The 16,288-nt window shown below is 38.1% G+C and overlaps 1 protein-coding gene across 3 annotated transcripts; it reads right to left on the bottom strand.

Annotated features, from left to right (window-relative positions):
• Positions 1-819: 819 nt before the first annotated feature.
• On the bottom strand, positions 820-15,776 carry p4ha1b (prolyl 4-hydroxylase, alpha polypeptide I b). Of its 3 annotated transcripts, XM_066671875.1 has the most exons (16): positions 15,670-15,776; positions 12,277-12,352; positions 11,844-11,940; positions 11,097-11,248; positions 10,311-10,448; positions 9,943-10,182; positions 9,445-9,659; positions 8,343-8,519; positions 7,388-7,458; positions 6,390-6,455; positions 3,372-3,471; positions 3,196-3,249; positions 2,826-2,891; positions 2,416-2,484; positions 2,205-2,301; positions 820-1,875 (listed from the first exon to the last, which is right to left on the bottom strand). In XM_066671875.1, the coding sequence occupies exons 2-16, from the start codon at positions 12,350-12,352 to the stop codon at positions 1,805-1,807; spliced, it is 1,689 nt and encodes a 562-aa protein (XP_066527972.1). In that variant the 5' UTR covers positions 15,670-15,776; the 3' UTR covers positions 820-1,804. The 3 variants fall into 3 exon arrangements, with proteins under 3 accessions (XP_066527972.1, XP_066527954.1, XP_066527963.1); XM_066671857.1 differs by lacking the exon at positions 6,390-6,455; XM_066671866.1 differs by lacking the exon at positions 7,388-7,458 and having other exon boundaries at positions 6,390-6,460.
• Between the last annotated feature and the right edge of the window lie 512 nt (positions 15,777-16,288).

Here is a 16,288-nt window from a genome sequence, read left to right as displayed (position 1 = left end):
GGCAAACACCGCCCCTCTCTGTCTCTCCGCCTTGCATGTCTCCCTCTCTGCCAGTCTCTCCCTCTTTCTTTATACCTGTCTCTCACCCTTTCTCTCTTTAACTCTCTTCTCTTTCTCTTTCCCTTTCCCTGCCTGTTTCTCACCCTCACTCTGTCTCTCCGTCCAACAGCCCCCCCCCTTTCTGCTGGTCTCACTATCTTTCTACCTCTCCCCCTTTCTCTACCTGCTTGTTTCTTACAACCTCTCTGCCTGTCTCTCCCCCTCTCCCTGCTTGTCTCTCACTGTCTTCCTGTGTCACTACCACTCTATGCCTGTCTTTCACTTTTTCTGCAGGTTTTACCCCTCTTTCTTTCTCCAGCTGTCTGCCTTTCACCCAGTTTTCTGCCTGTTTTTCACACTAAATTTGTCTCACCCTCTTTTCCTCATCACAATTCTTTGCCGGTCTGTCACTTTGTCTGCCTCCCTCTATCACTCTCCATTTTTGTCCCTGTCTTCTTCTCTCTTCCTGCCTTTCTCTTCCCCTCCTTCTATTTTTGTCTCTCTCTTTGTATCTCTCACCTGCTGTCTCTCTCCTCTCTGTCTCTCTCTTCCTAGTGTTGATCATTAGAGGTTTTTTCAACCCCTTATTAAATATGAATTTCACTAATTATTCAATAGTTCTGCACTAACTGTCCGAAATATCACAAACGCGAAGAATGGTTCTCCTCACATTATAATTTAGGCTTTCTCTGCCTCCATAGAATGTGAACCTTTAAAAAATAATAATAATAAAAAACGTCAGAATAAGGACTAGGAAAAAGATAAAGACTGAATGGCACATTATTTTTATTTCCGTAGAAAACATCACACACTCAAAAACATAATTCCATACACACAAAAGCACAAAAACGTTTTTTTGACCTCGGTTGATAAATAAAAAAATGTGTTGCATTTGTTCCAAAGCTCATAACAATATTCCTTGGGTGAGAGTTACTTTATGCAGAATGATTCCTTTGGTCAGACGAATGGTAACAGTAAAGACTTTATTCTCTTCTCTCATGCCTCTTGCTCATGTTTCTCTCTCTTTCTCTCCTCCATTATGCTTAATATGGAGTGTCGGGGTGTTTCAGTGGTTATATTATACTTGAATAGATTTAAACTAAAAGGTTCAGGCATTTTTTGGCATGTAGACATGTGTTTGTATGTGTTGCTCAACACTGAACATTGTGCTTAGGACCGACTGATGGCAACTTCCTTGTTGTAAAGCCCACAGTGGATCTGAAATCACCTGAAATTACTTAAAGCGATTCTTCAGCTAAAAATCAAATGTATATTATTTCCATTAACAGCCAGCAGAGATTTGGTGAAGGGAGTGTATTTCTCTCATTTGTACAAGAATTCCTAGGTTAATGTAGATACAAATAATCGAGGTTTATATCTACCAAAAAACAAAAATAATAAAAGCACATTGGAGGCTTAAACCGCTTAAGTAATCTCAGTTTCAATTGATTATGTCTGACATAAATTTATCTATTAAAAAAAGACAAAAGTACAGACAAAATCCAGGCCTTAGCATAGCTGCTACACACTTTTATCCATTTGAATTTTTTTTTAAACTATCACTTTTAAGTCAGTTGACTGGATTGCCACATATCCATGATCAGTCTCAGAACAGTGAGAGAGCCCAGACTTCACGTCCAGCAGAGACACAGAATGTGGGGGAGATGGTCAACGGCAAGTGTCCAGCTAAGCGGCACCCAAAGGGGCTTTGAAGGAAAAGGGATGAAGGAAGAGGGACAGAGGACGAGGGAGTGATTTCCGTTCATCATTCCTTCTCGCTGAGGCCGCAAGGTCGTCTGAACTCCTGACCCCTCTCATGGACCCATTTATTTGATACTGAAAGGAGAGGCAGAGAAACATTATGAATTAAAGAAAACAGTTGCAAACCCAAGTTCCTCTCGATAGAAAGGTTTAATTAGATCACATTTGATTAATTAGTTTACATTGTGTCCTATTTAAGGCTAAAGAGTGATATGCACCACTTTTATGATAAACAGAATCAGTCCAGCTTAATTGCATGTTTTGCAGTGTAATAAAATTGTAGGGTTAGATTCATGATTTAAAATGTGGAACTACTGGTGTCCATTTGTATGTTTTTAATTTGTGATCTTTTCATTGTTATAGGTAACATAGGTATGTCCTATACAGTCAGAAACCATGCTCACCCCATTTGTTGCCCACGAGTACCGGACAGGCCGCGTGTCTCGTGCTGTAGTCACCCTCTCCACTAGCAAACATATTGTACCAGAATACTGCTGTTCCCTGCAAAATAACACAAACACACACATACAATATTATGTCCGAAAGAAATCTTACATTATCTTGGCCTTATAGCTACGTCCAGATTTATGGATGTCTTCCAAAGTTGACTCTTACCTTTTTGGGCCACACTGCCGCTCCAACATCTGTGAACACTGTAGCGCCCCCTGCTGCTACGTCACTCATCTGCAGTGCAGATATTGTTCAGTTAAATTTAGATCATGTGGTTTATAACAAACAAAAACGTATTTTACTCAAGAACGCCATTATCTCAGTTGGTATACACCAGCTTCGTTTCTGGTGAAGTTCACATTTACATTGTGCATAAATTTAAAGACCACTTCAGACGTAATATTCAAATACATAGGCCAAATCTGTTAAAGTATAAAGATAAAATGTCCCCTGAGAAAAATGACCATGCCATGTAACCAAAAGCTGGCCCATAATCACACACTTCACATGAGATGAGAGATGGAATAAAAGAATAAAGATGGACAGATAGGGAACAGACGTGTGAAATAACTCACATAGAAGAGCCAGGTGGCAATTCTGTTTCCTGTGCCCAACTCTTTAAAAGCATCCGGCTCATCTTTCTACAGACAGGAGCAATCAATCACACACAGAGACAAATAAATAAACACATATCCCACACAGACACACAAAGAACTATATAAACACTTTATAATTTCTAATAATAAACTACAGAGTAATTTAGTGTAATGTATTCTCATTTGTTTTTACTGAAAACTAAACATTTTATTCACTATTATCATTGTACACAGCTGGGGGGGTTTCATATTATTATTTTTAGATTTTTAAAAGGTTATCTTTTATAAATGGTCAAAATGAGCGAACATGAGATTCTCCGTATACATAAACAAGCAGATGTGCACTCACCCTTCCAAAATCAAAATGAGGCTCATATTGTCCTCCAACGCCATAATTTGCGACCTTAAAAGAAACAAATGCACCTTTTCAGCAATTTTTCATACCTACATTAAGCAAGAAACTCTTAACACCCCTATCCTTAAATTATGCCATATCCAACTGTGTGCATCAGCTCTGCCCCTCACCTGCAGCTCCTCTGCTGTGTCCATCTCCAAGCCTGTGACATCCTCGATCCTCTGATTTATCCGAGCAACCACTGGGTCTTCATAAGCCGTCAGCCAAGCACTAAGAGAAAGAGAGAGGGGTCAAGTCAGGACTTAAAACAAAGCATGCAGTAAAATGAAAATATACTCGATTTAGAAATGCTATTATGCTACTATTAGACTGTAATAAGTTCCATCATGTTGTTAGTCACTCTGGAATATTTCAGTGTAATATTCACAGTGTTATAAATCACACCACATGCAAGAGATCTTGTTTCAGACCTTTACACCTTGATTCCTAAATCTCCCGACTTGATTTCAAAGAAGAATTTCAAAGTCATTACTACAGTTTCTGTAAATTTTCATATATTTCTTTTATAGATTTAAATAATAAGAATATTGTCTGGTGTTGGTGCTACAAACAATCAGTAATAGCCAGGGAGGTGAGAAAGTGTTTTAATTTGGGAGTAGCTGATGTTTTAATCATCAGTATATAGACACACCACTGACACACACGTAATTATTACTAATGAACTAAAGAGCAACCAATCAGATCATTGAGATTTGCCACTGTAACTGACTGAGCCACACATATATCCAAGTTATATCTTGGATTCAGTAGCAAGCAGACAATATAAATGTTAGACACATTATCCTGTGCAAAATCTAGAAGCATAATAGTTTAATAGTAAAAAAATAAACAAACAAATTGACTCACTGTAATAACAATTCAGTCTGACTTAAACAATGTTTGCCACTGTTTTATCACACGTATGTTTTTGATACACTCTATTTTTAATTCAAGGCTAACTAAGAAGAATTTTAAAAGGTGAATCATATTGCCCATCTTTACTATGGGAGATTTACTGCAAACCAAGGTGATAAAAGCCGGACTGTGGAAAAGTGTGAGAATGCATCTAAAGAGAGGAGTTAAAAGAAGAAAGGACAGAAAGAATCGAAGAAAAAGAGAAGAAAGTACATGTAGTTAGCTCTGTCTTTTCCCTTTAATTTTCTCTCTAATGTGCTCAACAGAGACAGACTTATTTTATGAAAAGGGGGTAATTTGAGTACACAAAAGGTCATGTTGTAAGAAACAAAACATGCGTCTCAAGCTTAAATATGAAATGAATGTTAATATCTGAAAACTGTAGTAAGACATTTTGGGAGAGTGTCTGGCAAAAAAAATCCATTTGCCACTTTATCATTCATAGAAATGAAAAAACTCGTCTAGTAAATGTCAATAGTACATACAGCCAGTTTTTTGGCGCATAACACTCAAACGCAGCAGTAAACACTCAAGCCTCTGCTATATAAAGGCTGCTTATGATGCTGGAATGTCAGCTATGCTGGAGTCGAGAGGCCAGATCTGCCCTGATGAAGCACAAGTTTTTATTGGATGTGTTCCCGAATTCATATCTCTGGCCGACCAATCAGATCCCTTCATCTGTACTATCCCCACAAACTTCATGATCTGAACCTTCTGTTATTTCTCTGTCTGTATCTGCACTCTGTCCTGTGTCATTCACTCCCTAAAATTTCTCTCTTATTCACTCTATCTTCACTGCTTCTCTCCACACTCTTCATTTTCTCCATGCAGGCCATGTGTAAACATTTGGGCACCCACCCCTCAAATAACATTGTTTCATTGTTTTCAAACTTGAGTCAAAGTAAGGGGTCGTTTTGAACAACATGTAATAATTAACGTGTGCCTTAATTTTGGAAGGCCTACATTTTATATTTGATTATTCTCTCAATGTGTAACACTCATCATGTGTAACACTGTTTTTTACACAGGGGTGCCCAGTACTTTACCAGCGATTAGAATTTAAGTGTTGGACCTAAATCATTGTTTTTTACATGTGCGGGTGCTCACATATTCCGTATGAAAAAAAATAATTAAACAAGTATAAAACCTTACAAAAAAAAAAAACCACATGAAAGAATGCCACAATGGTAGAATACATGGCTAAAATGACCCCACCCAGTTTTCCAATTTCCACACACAAACACACACACACACACAAGTAATGACCATGGTGAGTTAAACCACTCTAGCGTGGGCGGCAGTATGACTGGGCCTTCTATGTATATTTTCATTAAAGGATATTTTGGTGTGTAGACAGAGACAGCATTTGGACAATTTCGACAATGTGATTTATTGTCCTTGGGGACATTACTGTAGGCTGAGACCAAATCTTAGGATTCATGTATTTACTGTTCAATTATAAACAACTATTTCCCAAAAAATTAACTTTACAGGAGAAGGAAATAAACCTACTTAAATTTTAATGGAAGTTAATTGTAAAAAATTATAATCCCAAGTAAATTTGGAGCATTTCTATTGGTTCATTGATTATTTTCACACAACGTGAAGGACAGCTGCTTTGTTCCATAAAAATAGAAGTGCATGTTTTCAACTGGACAGTGACAATGTATGAGTCAGAGGGAAATAATTGGAAAAAAACAGAACGGCAAAGAGTAGCCAGGAAGAATTTTCCCCCCTGACAAACCTATCAGAGAGTGTTAACATCTGGTGTAAATCTACGATAGTGGTGATTCGTACAGTGCAACTAAAGGGCTTGGTTTTTAATACCATATAGAATGTGATATTTCAGCACATTAACCTGGACTTCACAAACCATGCTGAATCTGGATGAACTTTCAAAATATATGTTAAAAAAATCCCCGTAGGTTTCCTTAACTATATCACACTAATATTTTGTGAAAATAAGAACAATTAGTTGATCCATAACAAACAAACAAACAAACAATAAATAATTGTTGACCCACAAAACATCCAGCATAAATATAAAATGTCCACATAGGAACTTAAAACATTTTCAGGCAGTTTGATACATCCAGCTATAAAAATAAAAAGATCTTGACTACAGTTGCGAATGGTTTGAACATTTACAACTTAAAACCACCTTGTGGAACCTATTCTCAATCCTCTGTGGATCCTCTGATGTATCTAAGCTCTGACAGTGTTTGACCCCTTACCTCTTGGAGACTCTGTATTGAGCAGTGGTGAGTTTTCCTGTAATGGGGTCATGCACTGTGGCGCGCCTTAGCTATACCCAGAGAGAGAAAAACAAGGAGAGAGAGACAGAGAGAGAAAGAGAGAGAGACAGAGAGACAGGGAGACAGAGAGAAAGAAAGAGGATGACATGAGAAGAAAAACAGTAGAGACACACATACAAAGAGGGACAGGGGAAGAAGAGAAAGAGACAGACAGAGAAAGAGAAGGTCAGTAAAAGTTATAATGCTAAATGGTGACTAGTAGTTAAACAGGGACACAGATTTTGAATGTAATTTCATTCAGATATTTAAGCATTTCCTTAACTTAAAGGGCCCATATTATGTACATTCAGTAGATTCACCTATATCAGTTTAGCCTCAATCAATACATTTATTAACGTATTAAACATGCTTCTGGAAACAGAGTTGACTTATTTATTTCAGTCTCAAAAAATAAAAAGGTTTTGGAAGTTAGCCACGTGAAATTTCTGCTATGTAATTAGCACCATTTTGGTTTCTGGAGCCACAGAAAAATATATAAAAATATAATATATGGGCCTTTTAATGCAGTCTAGAGCATTTGCTAAGCGTAATCTGACCATTTGCCCGCTGCTCCCTGTAAAGCCACAGTCAAAGCTAAAACTGCTGAAGAAGAAAGTAAAGAACACCATGTTCTTTCATTTTTCCTTCAATTCTTATCCACCACTGTCGGATAAAACTTCCAAGCTGCCAAGCCAGGGCCCATTACTCCTCAGCAATATCACATTTTCTTAGCAATGTTTTTCACTATTTAAAGACGTTTGGAATATGGCATCTTCGAGGATGCTGTACTCTCATGTTCCATTTATTTATTATTATTATCTTAGGCCACTTTATTAGAAAGTGCTGTGATATGTGTTTATGCTGTGGAGTTTAGTAGCTCCTGTATGGGTTTAAGGCTCTATGGCTCCTCTGCAGCTGCTCTGGCTCTGAGTTCTTACCTCTTGCTGATCCTGTAGGAGGCTGTCTCCAACACACCTGTGATGGGGTTAGAGATGGTGGCCCTCCGCAGCTACGGAGCCAGAAAGGAGTTAACACTCTACACTGTGTGCCACTCACAGATAACTCAGTGATGTGTGACTACTGTTAAATAAATCTAAATTGTTTTACACAACATTTTTTCTTTTGTTTTTTTGTGGTGTGACAGATACTTTATATCTGAGTGTTTGGAAGTTGTTTTTGAAAAAAAAATTAAATTAAATTAAATTAAAAATAAATCTTACAAGCCGTATCAGGTTTTTATTGTATTATTTTTGCATCTGGGTCAAATATGTTTTAAAAACCATGAAAGCAATGATGGAGTAAATGCTCTTCAGCTCTAACCACACTTCAGAACAGAGTTTAGCTTTGATTCCTGATTCAGCTTTGCTAATAATAAAATCCCCTTTTTAAAGTGGCACTCCAGCTATTAATGACATCAAACACATTCTGTGAAGAAGGCTGTCGGTGATTGTTAACCAGTTACATTTTTATCTCAACAAACAGAGTAAACTGGACTCCTAACTATGTCTTAAAGTAATTATATGCATTGTATTCTGTTCCTGAAGTTCTAATTGTGGTAGCAGAAAATCCCTAATATGACACCTGAAAATTACTGACTAGCAGGAAAGTTAATCCAAATATTATAGGTCTTGCATTGCAGATGAGGTAATCTGGAAATCAGAGCTCTGGTTACATTTAGCGATGGGAGCATGTTTCAGACAGGTTTACTTACACAAATGAAATGAAAATAGATATGTGACCAGTCAGGTATTTCCCACAATAAGGTTGTCCCAAAACAAAAGCTATAAAAATGAAATTATATTGAAAACACCAAAACACACCCACACTAAATCCCCAATGAGCCAAAAAAAGCATCATGTTACAACCAGAGACCAAATACAGAGCAGCACTCACCCTGGGCTTAGCGAGCTCTTTCACTTTGCTAATCTCGAGGTCAGAGATGATGTCGTGGTAACGGACAATACGGGGGCGGTCCCACTCGTCCTCCTCCTTTATAGGAGCCAATAACAAGCGAGGGTTGCTCCTGTTGTTATGATAACGGCAGAACAGACGACTCTGTCTGCGACGGGTCTACAGGCGAAGGCAGAGAAAAGACAAAATGCCAGGAGTGAGGCAATATTTCAAGTGATAAAAGATAAAATAAAAAAAAACAGTAAAAGAGAATAATAGAAAAGAATTACAGATGGCCACCGCTATTCAAAATATTATTTATAATATATACAGTACTGTGCAGAAGTCTCAGGCACCTAAGATAATGATATATATTTAAACTAATGCATTCTCAGTCAGTGTGGTGCTTGTATAAAGTTCTATATTATCACAGTAAATGCAAAAAAATATTATATAAAACAAATAAGAAAAATAAGATAATTTTTTTTCTATAAAGTAGTGGGTGTGAGTGAGTTTGAAGAGCAATGTTTTGTTCAGATTCTCCTTGATCGCATGAATTTGTTAAATCAACAGCACACATTATTTAAAATCATTATTTTAAAACTAAATAACTAAAACTAGGTATTGGATGATAACTTCAAATAATACGGACTCGACGAGGAAAGATTTGGAAAAAACTTAAACCAACACATTCACACACAGAGTATCACACTCGCTGGAATAATGTTATTTGGTTTTATTCAAATGTTGGGTGTTATTTGTTGTTTGTTTTTTAGCAAATAAACATTTACTGCTCAGATAAAAAGCTTTTTAAGTCTCATAATCTCTGGTGCCTAAAACGTTTGCACAGTACTATGTGAGAGAGTTTTATTTTTTAATGAACCAGTTTGATTCTGCTCGAGGACAGATACTTTCACGTCAATAATTTTCTCATTCTGTAACTAAACGTAAAGTAATTTTTAAGACGCTCTGGTTAAGAGCATCTGCTAAATGCCATAAATGTTCAAATTCAAACAGCAAAATTGGCTACCATGACCCAAGAGATGTCCCAGAATGAGAGAATGACCAAGAGAAACACAGACGCAGAGACAGCGTGCTTCCTCACCATTTTGATTCCCTCTCCACGGCACAGCTGCTCATATCTCTTCCTCTCAGGCAGTGGGTCTTTAGAACGCTTCATCTGTACATCTCGTTTGTCCACCTTTTTCTTCTCTCCCTCTTTCCCTTCCTCCTTTCCTGCTTCTTCCTCTGCTTTTCTCTGCTTCTCCAGTTGGAACTCAAAATACTTCAGGTTGCTGTTGGCCCGCTGATGAGTAGGATCTGAAAAGCACACAATAACAATCACAGTACAATTCCGTGTGCAGGTTGGAATAATGAAAACAATCTCAGTACATGGTTAAATGCGTTTCTTTACTCACTAAACTCTTTGAACTTCCGCTCACTAATAAGTCCACTATAGGTTTATGAACACAGACGGTAACCAGATGCTCCCTCTACCCAAATCTGTTGTCCAGATATTATTAAGTAGTGTACAAGTAACACTGGCATTTAGGTGAATGTTAAGAGTCAACTGGTTCATCTAAGAAATAAGCAGTTCTCTTACCCAGTTTCAGCATCCTCTTTGTGAGTTCCAGGGCTCGGTCAATCTCTCCCTGCTGGTAGATGGCATAACTGAGGTAGTCCATAACGGTAACTTTGTCTGTGGAGGATTCCTCTCCATCATCCAGCTGTTTCAGAGCCTGTGTCATCCAGAGTTCTGTGTGGTAATAATCCGCTTCAGAGTAGGCTATTTTCCCCAACTCAAAACAGTCTTCCACCGTCATGGGGCTCTTATGGACAACACCTGAGCAAGGTCACACACAGAGTGATATTTCACAACCAACGTTTAAACACAGCACTGCGTATTCAAAGTTTTGATTTGAATATGTCTTAAAATACTGCTTACTGTCCTTAACTGTACAATACACTCACCAGGAAGATCTCCTACAGAGATTGTGTTAGTTGCCAGATTGTATGTGTCCTGAAGTCTGAGCAGAGCTTTAGCTGCTCCAGTCTGATCCTCCTCTGTGGGGAAGAACTGCCTCTGCACTGTCAGATTAGAGATAAATCCTGTGCAGAGATAAAGATAGCGATAAAGTTCCTGTTTTCATTAAACATTGTGAACATAACTTACAAACCAAATTTAGAACTAAATGACTGCAAGAAACTCAAAAATGTTGAGACAAATGTTGAGACTGTGTTACAGTACCCTTTACCTTTTAATTATACTTTTTAAGCATCTGGGAAATGAGGATACAAATTGTTGCAGTTTTGCAAGTGGATTTTTTGCCCTTTCTTTCTTGATACAAGATTTTGCTGCTCAGCATTTTGCGTTCTCTGTTGTCTGATTCTCATTGTCACTATGTGCAATAGGAGACAGGTCTGGACTGTGTGTTTATTTTTCTGGCACACCTAACTTGCCTTCTATTGTTCTCAAAAACAATGCAGAAAAGAGGAAGCATCTGACAACACCACTACCTATTGGGCTCAAAGAACACGGTACAGAGGTTCTGCATAAAACCGACATATTGATTTCTCTGCAATAAAGCGTCAGGTTGCATGAATTGATGCAGTGATGAACCATGTTAACAACAGTCTTTAAAATATTCCCAAGCCCAAGACATTTAGAAGATGTCCCAATATTTGTAAGTGTTTTTGGTAAAATTAAAAGAAGCAACACATGCACACACATACACACACACACACACACACACTTACCATCAGTGGTATCTTTGAGCACCAGATTCTCAAGGTCTGCCCACTCTGTGTTGAGTCTCTTCATCAGTTTGAAGGCATTGACCGGGTGCCCCAGGAAGCCCTCAGGATCCTGCACTGCTGTTGAGGTCAAAGAATCCAACTTCTCTGCCCATCTTACAAACACACACACACACACACACACACAGTGTAAGATACAATACAAGAAAATAAAATGTAGCAATTAATATTTTTATTTGAATAAAACACTTGTAAGTGCATCGATATTTATTCTGCCTGTATCTGATTTGGCAAATCATTTAAAGTGCAGACAGTGTACAGAAAGAATAAGAGAGCACAATATTTGGATGTATGACTGTGAAAGAAAAACAGAGATGTATGGGGCCTGGAGGTTGTGGGTTCGATTCCCACTCCGGGTGACTGTCTGTGAGGAGTTGGTGTGTTCTCCCCGTGTCTGCGTGGGTTTCCTCCGGGTGCTCCGGTTTCCTCCCACAGTCCAAAAACACACGTTGCAGGTGGATTGGCGACTCGAAAGTGTCCGTAGGTGTGAGTGAATGTGTGTGTGTGTGTGTGTGTTGCCCTGTGAAGGACTGGCGTCCCCTCCAGGGTGTATTCCCGCCTTGCGCCCAATGATTCCAGGTAGGCTCTGGACCCCCCGCGACCCTACAATTGGATAAGCGGTTACAGATAATGGATGGATGGATATATATATATATATGTGTGTGTGTGTGTGTGTGTGTCTATACATACTGTTTAACCTGCTGCAGTTTGTTCTCTTCTGCTCTGATGTAATCTTTCAAAGATGTCACCAGGTCTTTCTCAGTGTACAGCAGGTCAGTCATTTGGCCTAAAGGGTTATAGAGGTCAGAGGTCAAATAACAGTCCAATTACACCATCTTCTCCCTCCAGTAACAAGTTAAATAGAGTTTTGTGATTAAAAAACACAAATTAAACAAAAGAATGCATTCATTTTTCCACAGTGCTTAAAGAAATTTCAAATAATCAAGTAAAAATTGTCATAGTGTGGAAGGGAAAAATGTGTTGTGTTTTAAATATTCATGTTGACATTAAGTAAAAATCAAAGACTAAAAACTACATTGTCGTGTAACACACTGAGTGTAATACATAGTTTCCAATATTATACAATGGGGAAAAAAACTTAAAACAATAAAGAGAGACTCACCAATAGAAGTGAAGAAATCAACATGTGCATAAAGAGTTTGGACAAACAAACTCAACACCAACCAACCCAGCGCCATCTTGAGAGTGAAAGAAAGAGAGAGAAAAGAGAGAAAAAGAGAGAAAAAATTTGAGAGAAAGATGAGTGAGACATTGTCAAATTTGCCAATCCAGAAAATTTCAGTCGTTTGCAAAAAGTACAGAACTGTATTATAAAGTTTTAGTGAATTCCTCCAAATTATACAGATTCAAATAGAAACAGTCTCTCTCTCACACACACACAAACAAAGACGCATCAATGGAGCAAAGCCATGTCTAAATTGTATGTGTGTGTGGTGTGTGTGTGTGTGTGTGTGTGTGTGTTTGACTAGTATAATGAATATCCGAGTATTTATGCAAAAGTGTGTGAATTTGCCTGGAAACGAGATTTCAATATGTGTGGGAGAACAAACACAGTGTTTGTGTGTGTGTGAAAGAGAGGGGGACAGAGAGAGAGAGAGAGAGAGAGAGAGAGAGAGAAGCCTGACTGTATAAACACAACACCTATAAAACCCCTCAGGCAGAGTGGGGGCAGGAAAGAAAGAATGCTTTAGCAAATGTCTTAATACACACACACACACACACAGAGGTACTAGAGGGGTCACACCAGATGTATTCACCATCTGTGTTTTCATTATTAGGTGTTTTGAACATTTGTAGGGAACAAATGTTAAATTTAGTTTTATATTTTAATTTTGCAGCTTTACAACTTATTACATCTTGGTCACAACAAGAATAATAACATCCACACTCAGTTGACCGCTGCAGTCCCTGGACAGCCATGGTGAACATGCAGCCAGTTAGCTGGACGTAAATGTCTTTGTGAGTGTGTCCAGCTCACAGATATGAAACCCTACTTTTATGAAGTTCCTAAATTTACTAATATCAAAAGTCAAATGGCACCCCCTGGTGGAGAATCTTCAGACTATGTAACATGACTGGGTGAGTAGGTAATTCATAAATCAGGTTCATAGAAGTCTACAGGTCTAATATATCCAGGATATACAAATAGCATCTGTAATGTCACATTTAAAAATAACTCAAAAATTATGAGTACTGTTATTGGACATTCCGTATTGCACTAAAAAGCCAAACATCATTGACTTGCCAGTGTTCACCCATAACCAAATTCCTACCCTCTTTCAAAAACTGAATAGTTCAGTTTCTGCAGTGCTGTGCCCAGACATTTTCCTATTACAGATCAGTGGAGCATCAGAAAATTATTTTAAAGCTGTACTTTTAAGGCAAGGGAAGCACGATGGTGCAGCAGGTAGTGTCCCTTTCACACAGCTCCAGGTTTGAATCCCACTCCAGGTGACTGCCAGTGTGTGTCACCCTGCGAAAGATTGGCGCCCCCTCTAGGGTATGTTCCCGCCTTGCGCCCAGTGATTTCGGGTAGGCTCCGGACACACCATGACCATGAACTGGATAAGCGGTTACTGACAATGAATGATTGTAAGGCAAAAATAGTACCTATTGTTCCTTTAACACCAAAATACATATCATATTTCAAACAAAAATACACTTCTCTCAAACACTCAACCTCTGCACATTTTGTTGTTGTATTTAAAGGAATAACTTTTACGGTGTTTACTTTAGAACTGGAGCTAGAACTGGAGCTGAAGGCTAATGTCCCTTACATGAACGTTTTGCCTAACCTTGCCTCTTCAGCCAGTCTGCTACTGCTGTTTTTAGCTAGGCAAATATTTTTGTTTCTACCACTTGCTAGGTTTAGTTCTGTAGCTCAATTAAACATGTAAAGAAAACAAATTTGTTACTAAACATCTACTACACTTGAGATAATGGCTAAAAATGTACACATTTCACTTTTTTGCCAAACAATTCCTTCCATTAGCTACGTACTGAGTACTCAGAACCCTGACGTCAGCAGGTATGTGTTTGGTGGGTAGCAACAGCAAAACTTCAGATAAACATTTCTTTAGTAACAGCCTTAATAACTCACAGACTTAACACTTTACTATATTCACAATAATTCAGAAACTAAATCATTTGCAATGTTTACTGAATATACCTCAGTGAAACTGAATAATGGTCCTGAATTTAAGTCAAAAAGAGTTAAAATATGTTAGAGTTTTTTTATTCATTTTTTATTCCATTTTTTACACCTTAGGCTACGTGTTACACTGCACCGCGTACATTTTTATAAAGTCATTTCTTATTTTTTAAATACTTTTCTTATTGGTGTTCTTATCATTCTAAAGCAATTAGCTTTTCATAGAATATATCTTTTATTTATATTATTTGTACATTATCAGTAGCATTATTATCATTCCTTCTTCAGAGGTTACTCCAACATTCTGCCAGAATCTTGGACTTCTAGATTTTTTCTTGTGAAAATTGCCAGACTTCCTATGTGGGACGTGAGGGGCTGCATCTGGCCAGCTGTGCGCTCGTGAGGATGTGAAGCTGGAGCATGGAGGCAGAGGACGTGAAGAGGAGGAGCAGAGGAGCACTGCCACGTGTTCGAACACCCCCCCACACCCTCCTCACACTCACACACACACACACACACACACACACATACACACCATGCATAGTTTACACGTTAAAGCACCAATGCAGAATTCCCATTTCCAATTACTCCATATTCCTAAGGGGAACGCTAATGGCATTAAAATTTCTTAATAAGTTCATACTTTAATATTATTACATCTTTGTTATTAAAGCTCCTAATCTGAGAGACACTGGATGTACATTCAGATGAAACTGTACTGCTATAGAAACAGTACTTAGTTATAGGAGGCACTGGACTTTTCTAGAGTTACTTTGATGTAACAATATTTTATTACAATTCATCATTCATAACAGTTACTATTTATATCACAGTAGGTACTAGATCATCTATAATAGATACACAATGTTTAATAGTAATTACTAAAAAAATTACATATACGTAACTGAACACGTGATAATAGTTCTACTGAGGTACTACTCTTTACATACAGAAGCAGAATAAGCCACTCTCACTGTTCTATGAGGTGTTCAGCACTAGAGAAAAATAAACGGTAGGTGCTAACATAGAGATTCAAACAGCAGAATATTTCTGGAGGAGTTTTCTTCCAGCAATGAATACTGACAACAGTCTTCAACAATGTGTCCAACAACAATTATCCTCACTTACGGCTTCTGTAAAAACCGTTATTTTCAAGCAAACATAAGAAAAAAACAATTCTTTGCGTGCTTCATTGATGTTCCTTATTTGATATGTCAACAGCGGCAGTTGCATTCTGGAAAAATCGGCGGAGAGGAAACCCACTGGGATTCAGGATGCCGCACCAATGCAGCGGGACCCCCGTGTGTCTGAAACATTGTTTCTGTTTGATGAATAAATGCTCACCTTTTGTAGACAGTTTTGTTCCCAGTGTCTTCTGAGAGTCTGTGTCCAGCTGATGTTCCTCCTGCTGAGCTTTCTGGTGAACTGATGCGTGGCTTGTTTGGCTTGTGTCTGAGTTTGCAGCCTTTATCTGCCTCAGGAACTTCTTCGGCTCCCACAACTCTGCGATGGTTGCCAGATTGCACGGATTAAATCCGCCAAAACTCTCTTGAAGGGGAATTTCCACACATTTGTGTCGTTTAAAACGCTAAGATGTCAACAAAGTCATTCAGAAAGTCTTGATATGTAAATGTTGTAATTCATATTGGTTTACAGTGCTGCCACAATGTTTATAATAATGGCACAATGCATTTTCCAAGAACGTTGAGGCTGTGCACAATGTAAATAAAAAACATAATGCAACTATGCGCAAATTATGTAAACTCTGTATTTACTGACTGAAATCAACATATTAAATGTTAAAACTGAAAATTTGTTTTCAAAACATATTTGCCTTTTTTTAATTTGTTCCCAGCAACATGTATCACACAAACTGGGAAAGGGCATGTTTACTATGCCTCATTACCTTTTCTTTTAACAATACTGTAAGAGTTTGAGAACTGAGGACACCAACTATTTAGTT

This window comes from Hoplias malabaricus, chromosome 1 (assembly GCF_029633855.1).
Source record: "Hoplias malabaricus isolate fHopMal1 chromosome 1, fHopMal1.hap1, whole genome shotgun sequence".
NCBI classification, from domain to species: domain Eukaryota; kingdom Metazoa; phylum Chordata; class Actinopteri; order Characiformes; family Erythrinidae; genus Hoplias; species Hoplias malabaricus.
Note: the sequence above shows the minus strand (reverse complement) of the source record. Positions and strands in the feature narration are given on the sequence as shown.

Excerpts from the sequence above, each read along its gene's own strand:
- p4ha1b (XM_066671875.1), bottom strand. The coding sequence starts at position 12,352 with ATGGCGCTGGGTTGGTTGGTGTTGAGTTTGTTTGTCCAAACTCTTTAT. Across the intron at positions 9,660-9,942 it reads AAAGAGGATGCTGAAACTGG|ATCCTACTCATCAGCGGGCC; the intron begins GTAAGAGAACTG and ends TGTGCTTTTCAG. Across the intron at positions 1,876-2,204 it reads ACTCGTGGGCAACAAATGGG|TATCAAATAAATGGGTCCAT; the intron begins GTGAGCATGGTT and ends CTCTCCTTTCAG.